Raw genomic sequence first — 7,016 nt, 5'->3', positions numbered from 1 at the left:
ATATATATATATATATATATATATATATATATATATATATCATAACTTATTTTTAATGAATAAATTTAAACCAAGCTACATAAATAGAAAATATAGACATTTATATAACAAATAGAAAAGAAGAAAAAAACATCTGTTTAAGGAGCAGAACTTCTGCTTTATTCAAAATGTGGTCTGATCTTCAGCTACAAACACAATTTGATAACTCTAACCACACAAACATCCATTCTCCTTAAACAGTGTTAATAATTTGTTAATAATAGTGTTGCTTATGTGTTAACAGTGTGGATTACTGTTAATAACAATGTTAATAATGATTTTAATAATGGTGTTAATGTGTTAACAGTGTTGATAACACTGTTAGTAACTCAATTATGGTGTTAATAACAACATAACAGCATTAATAACGGCATTATTGATGTGTTAACAGCGTTGATAACGGCGTTGATAATGGAGTTAATAATAGCAGTGTAATTAAAGGTGTTATTGAAGTGTTAATAATTGTGTTAATAACAGTGTTAATAACAGTGTAATTAAATATGTTATTGCATTAAATATGTTATTGCAGTGTTAATAACAGTGTTAATAACATGTGTTGTAACCCAGCAGCAGGGAGTAAATGAAAAGCAGCAGCTGTAGAACTAATAATGTTCTGGTCGATCTGTGCGATGAGAGAATTGAAGGCTTTCCTTTTCCAGGTCATCTCAAAGACGACATTAGAGTTTGTAGCAGAATATTTGCTCTCAGCTGCGAGCATTAGAGCCTTTTATCTGTGACCTCTGACCCTGCATGCATACACTAGTGGATGCTTAAGTGCTTGGTAGAAACTGTATCATAGAAGCTTTACCATAAAACTCTTAAGCAAAGATGCTAAGAAGCAATTTTCCAACAAAATACAGAAGTATGGAGAGGCTGGGCTTTGGGTGGAGGAGCCGAACCCTGACACTTTGGGCTCCCAGTAGCCTCTCAGGTCTCCATTAACAATAAGTCGCTTCCATCCAGGCCAGCAGAGGGTCATCTGAGTGAGGGATAAACATCTCTACAACAACAGTGACATATCTGCACGATAATAAGACTGATGGAGTCTGAAGAGTTAACCGTTCATCTGGAACACAAGGAATGGGTCCATTAACGGAGATCTGACAGGAGGAGAAGTGGACCGGCCTAAAGAGATAATTCATTAATCATTAAAGTCCATCTATGCTTGTAACGAGTTGATCCTACTCAGGGAAAAGGAGAAAACATTTCAGCCTCAGAGAAAAAACGAATGGATAATCGGCCCCCTCCCCTCTAAAGATTAAGTGGGACATTATCCCACATGGCCATAATTGCTTGTATGAACTACTTTAAAAGGATTGGATTATATTCTGGCCAGCTTCATGTTTGTACCGGGTGAGCATTTCAAACACAGGACCTACATGTGAGTCCTGATCCGACGCATAAACAGAGACATTGCAAAACTCAGGATGTTGGGTATGGGACAAGTCCACAGCAGCTGACCATCATTTTAGCTGCTGGAAATAGATGTTCAGCTGGTCACAGGTAGTCTCATGTGGACTTTAAAAGAATTAATAGATCCCCTAGCAGAGAAGGACAGTACTCGGGCGGCTGTGGCTGATTGGTTAGAACAGTCTTCCTCCAATGCAAGAGTTGGGGGTTCAAATCCACCAGCAGTCACATGCCGAAGTGTCCCTGGGCAAGACACTGAACCTGCATTGCCTCTGATGTGTGTCCCATTGGTGTATGAATGTGATCTACAAAAGCACTGGTTAGTCTCATTGTTCAATTAGCTTTGTATAGATCTAGTAAAATGCTGTATGAATGGGTACATGAGGACACAGATTGTAGTGTAAAGCACTTTGTGTATCTTGATGAGATAGAAAGGTGCTATATAAGTACAGTCCATTTACTCGGTGGAGAAATGTTTGCTTAGTCTCCAGTTCTGAAGACATATCTGAAGGGATTTTGGCACATTCCTCTTATTGGAAACTTGATGCTTCAGCTCCACAGATTTTCTACAGGACTGAAGTCTGGAGACTAGCTCAACTCAATGTGCTTTTTCTTTAGCTGCTTCTTTGTTGAGTTGGTTGTATGTTTTGATTCAATGCTTTTCTGGAAGACCCGTCCTTGACACTTTTGACACACTCAGTGTCCTGACAAAAGAAGGAAGGTTCTGGTTAGAGTTCTTACAGTATTTGACCATGCTTTTAGTCCTTTGATGCAGGGAAGTCATCTTAGCCTGGGCAGAAAAACATCCTCAAACTACACTGCCTGGCCAAAAAAAAGTTGCTGCCATAAAAAAGGTCACACACTAATACTTTGTTGGACCATCAACTGCAGCAACCCCAGATCATAGCACCGCCCCCACAGGCTTGTACAGTAGGCACAAGGCATGATTGGTGCATCACTTCACCTGCCTCATGACCTTCTTCCATTGCTCCAGAGTCCAATCTTTAAGCTCCCTAGCAAATTGAAGCCTTTTTTTCCAGTTAGCCTCACTGATTAGTGGTTTTCTTAAGGGTACACAGCTGCTCAGTCCAATCTCTTGAGTTCTCTTCACATTGTGCGTGTGGAAATGATCTTACTTTAACTATTAAACATAGCCCCGAGTGCTACTGTTGTTTTTTCTTTGATTTGATTTCACCAAATATTTTAAGTGATCGCTGATCAGGATCATTCAGAATTTTTTTCCAGCCACATTTCTTCCTCAAAGACAATGGTCCCCACTATCTTTCCAGTTTTTAATAATGTGTTGGACAGTTCTTAACCCAGTTTTAGTAGTTTCTGCAATCTCCTTAGATGTTTTCTCTGCTTAATGCCAATGATTTGACCCTTCTCAAACAGACTGACATATTTTCCACGACCACACGATGTGTCTTTCAACATGGTTGTTGAAGAAATGAGAAGCAACTCATTGCACCAGCTGGGGTTAAATAACATGTTGCAGCTGAAAGACAATCACCCATGCAGTAATTATCCAATAGGAGGCTCGTACCCATTTGCTTAGTTAAATCCAGGTGGCAACTTTTTTTGGCCAGGCAGTGTATAATGTTTCCACCGCCATGCTCGACTGTGGGAGTTGTGTTCTTTAGGTGAAATACACCTTCTGTCATCCTTTGAACCTGACAAGTGAAGTTGATGCCAATGACTGTATTTCGATCTCATCTAATCCTAGAACTTTTTCCCTAGACCTTCTCTGAATCGTTTTAATGTTCTCTGGTTAACTTAAGACAGGTCAGTGCCTGTGCCTTTTTCATCAGAGAGATATTTTCAAGATGGTGATACCTGTGCTGCCTTCATCAGGGAGATCTTCTGAAGACAGTTCTGTATTTCGACCTTCTTCAGCAGGAGGACCAGAAGAAGACGGGCTTCTGTCTGGGCAGTCTTCAGCAGATGGCCTTCTGAAGATGTGTGTGCACCTGGATCAGATTTAGCAGGGGATCCTCAAAAGGTTGTTCTGTACAGGGACCTCCTTTATCAGGGGGGCCGTCAGTGCATCACAATGTAGTCTGGTACAGATATGGTTCTTAATGACCATGGTCCAATCATAATTACTAAGCTCCTCTTGTGTGGCTTTGGGCTGATCCCTCACCTCATCATCATCCTCACCACATGAAGATCCTTCATAGAGTCCCAGACTTGGGGTGACTGATGTTTGTTTTGTATTTTTTCCATTTCTCAATAAAGACTCCAAAAGTTGTCACTTCCCCACCAAACATCTTGCTGATGGTTTTGCAGTCTATGCCCGTCTTATGCAGATCTGCCTTTTTGTCCCTGAAGTCTTCTGACAGATGATGGTGGTGGACAGGTTGACTGCGATCCAGAAGTCCAACGTGTCCTTCTGAAGGTTTCAGTGTTTTTGGTTTTAGATCTAAAAATTGTGCTGGTTCTTATCACAGCAGAAACTCTAAAACATTCATCTGAAGCATCGGTTCAGTTCTTTTGAGTTAGACTGAACAGATGAAACGTTCAGAGTGACATTTTCTAATGTCCGTATGTTTTTATTCCATTATTAAACTTTGTTGTTGGATTGACACAGACTCAGGCACTCTTTTAAAATATTAAAACTCAAAAGTTTGAACTTTTCTGTTTTAATGAGGTTTAATTAACCCTTTTATTACGAGCGTGTCGCTGGGGGAGTGGTGGCGCAGAGATTAGATATGAGCCTGTGATCGGAAGGTTGCCGGTTCAACTCTGACACTTTTTTTTTTAGGTGGTCAATTTTTTTTAGGTGGTAATGGTTTAATAAGGTCGAATTGCTTATGAGTAGTTAATAAGGTCTAATTGATTATGTTTGATTAATAAGGTCTAATTGATTAAACTTATCAGTGTTCAATGTTTCTTCCTCTTTAGGGATTTCTGCTTGGATCACCATCAACGTCCTCACAGGTCAGACACAAACACACCCCTAACCTGTAACACCTGGACTACAGGTGAAAACCTTCCTTATCTTAAGTCATTGTTACTGGACTGGACCTGGTCCAGAACAGGTTCAACATCCTCACTGCTTTAGGAACAAAGTCCGTTTCTGTGAAGAAAGACGAGTTTGACACGTGACATTTAATGTCTGGATCTGAGCAGGGAGGACTTGTTCTGTCCTTGTTCTGGCGCTGATTGGATCAGAACCAGTCATTTGCTGTTTTATAGGATTATCCTGCAGCACTTCCTGTTTCCTCCCTCCTCTCCTTTCAGGTGGTCTTCACAGAGCAGACATGCCCACTGTTGGAATGCTGGATCTGGGAGGGGGGTCGACTCAAATCACCTTCAGCCCCCGCGATGAGGTGAGGTGATGAAGAGGAGGAGATTCTCTCCTCTTGCTCTTTGAACTGCCTGGGTGGCTCCATTTTAGAGGCTGTAATCTGAAAATGCAGCATTAATCCCAAACAAACACATTCACATCAGCTATTGGGGGGGGGGGGGGGGGGGGGGGGGGTTTTTTGGGTCGGGTGGGAGGAGAGGAAGATGCTCGTCCTCTTCTTCATGTGCTGCATCTGAGAGTCAAACAAATGAGCATAACTTCTCAGACCTGAACTGGACTTCTACCATCGTGTCTGCCTGGACGTTTCACTTCATTTGCTTATCAACAGCACCACACACTCACTGAGGAACAGAGAACATGAGGAACATAGAACATAATATAAATAACATAAAGAACACGAACATACTGTGGTGCTTGAAAGTTTGTGAAGCCTTTGTAATTTTCTATATTTCTGAATAGTTGTGTGAAAATCTGATGTTTTAGATCATAAGTCCTAAAAGTAGATCAAGAGAACCCAGTTAAACAAATGAGACTAAATATTACACTTGATCATTTACTGATTGAGCAAAATGATCCAATATTACATATTTGTGACGGTAAAAGTATGTGAACCTTTATGATTAGCAGTTAATCTGAAGATGAAATTAGAGTCAGCTGTTTTCAATCAATGGATGATGATCAGGTGTGAGTGGACACCCTGTTTGATTTAAAGAACAGGATCTATCAAAGTCTGATCTTTACAACATGTTGGTGGAAGTGGATCATGAAAGGAACAAACAAGATTTCTAAGGAGCTCAGAAAAAGAGCTGGAAAATGTTACAAAACATCTGTAAAGAGTTTGGACTCCACCAATCCACAGTCACACAGATTGTGTTTAAATGGAGGAAATTTAAGAGCATCGTTACCCTCCCCAGGAGTGGTGGACTAAAGATCACTCCAAGAGCAAGGTGTGGAATAATGGGCAAGGACACAAAGGTCTCCAGGGTAACTTCTAACAACTGAAGGCCTCTCTCACATTGACTGATGTTGATGTTCATGAGTCCACCATCAGGAGAACTGAACAACAATGGTTCATGGCAGGGTTGAAGGAGAAGCCACTGTTCTCCAAAAAGAACATTGCTGCTCGTCTACAGTTTGATAAAGATCACGTGGACAAACCAGAAGTTTACTGAAAGAATATTTTGTGGACGATGAGACCAAAATAGAACTTTTTGGTTGAAATGAAGAGTTATGTTTGGAGAAAGGAAAACTGCATTTCGGCATAAGAACCGTATCCCATCTGTGAAACATGGTGGTGGTAGTATCATGGTTTAGGATTTCATGATCCAGATTTTCTGACCTCCCTCGTCTGGCTCTGCAGTATTATTGCAGGGTTCTGATGTCTTAAACAAACGGAGGAGTCAGATGGACAGCTGAGATGTTTTGAACACCACGTTTGGAACCAGTTTACAGGTTTTACTGATTCTTTTTTTCTCAGAGGAGAACCATGGATCCTTCTTGTTGTCTTTCTGACAGCAGGCACACACAGCTAACACAACCTTTTACACACATGAACAGATAAACTTGGTTTATATAGATAAAAACGTTTTCCTGATGTTTGCAGATGTTCTGGGTCCGGGTCCATCTGGACCCACACTGGAACACTGACATTTCTTTGGTTTGTCTGACATCATCTACAGGCTCTCCTTCTCCAGGAGAACATGATGGTGACTCAAACCTAATGATACAAGATGTTTCCATGAACACCTGTAGTTACACCTGCACACTTCTCATCACATGACCAGACACAGGACGGGTGTAGGACTGACAAGACAGTCACTGTTAGGACCCCTGCCCTTTGCCGCTCAGAGCCTGAGAGTCTGAACTCAGGGCAAATATAACCCCTTTGATGTTTGCTGTTTCGTTTGTGAGCAGAAAACCGTCCAGACTTCACTGGTGGACTTCATCCGATCCGTCCAGATGTTCAACACCACACACACCGTCTACACTCACAGGTGCACACACTGCTCAGATTGGACCGGTCCGTCTGGTTCTGCTTCAAGTTCTGATCCATAATCAATGACTCCTCCTGCTCCCTGCAGCTACCTGGGTCTGGGTTTGATGTCTGCTCGACTCGGAGTCTTAGGAGGCGTCCAGGGCCCCCTCGCCCCCCGTACGTACCTGAGCTTCAGTTTGTTTTTTACTTTCATCTCTAACCTCCCCCTACACACACACACACACACACACACACACACACACACACACACACACACACACA

The 7,016-nt window shown here is 41.6% G+C and overlaps 1 protein-coding gene across 1 annotated transcript in view; it reads left to right on the top strand.

The window, feature by feature from the left end:
* entpd6 (ectonucleoside triphosphate diphosphohydrolase 6) overlaps positions 1-7,016 on the top strand; it is a 45,815-nt gene that overhangs the window by 26,150 nt on the left and 12,649 nt on the right. The window contains exons 6-9 of the mRNA XM_037680688.1: positions 4,354-4,389; positions 4,693-4,781; positions 6,674-6,753; positions 6,841-6,911. Coding sequence (XP_037536616.1) covers positions 4,354-4,389; positions 4,693-4,781; positions 6,674-6,753; positions 6,841-6,911 — 276 coding nt within the window. The remainder of the gene's footprint in view (positions 1-4,353; positions 4,390-4,692; positions 4,782-6,673; positions 6,754-6,840; positions 6,912-7,016) is intronic.

The sequence above is a fragment of the Nematolebias whitei genome, chromosome 1 (assembly GCF_014905685.2).
Source record: "Nematolebias whitei isolate Nwh7 chromosome 1, NemWhi1, whole genome shotgun sequence".
In the NCBI taxonomy this organism is placed as follows: Eukaryota; Metazoa; Chordata; class Actinopteri; order Cyprinodontiformes; family Rivulidae; genus Nematolebias; species Nematolebias whitei.
The sequence above is the reverse complement of the archived record's forward strand: the minus strand, read 5'-3'. Positions and strand labels throughout refer to the sequence as shown.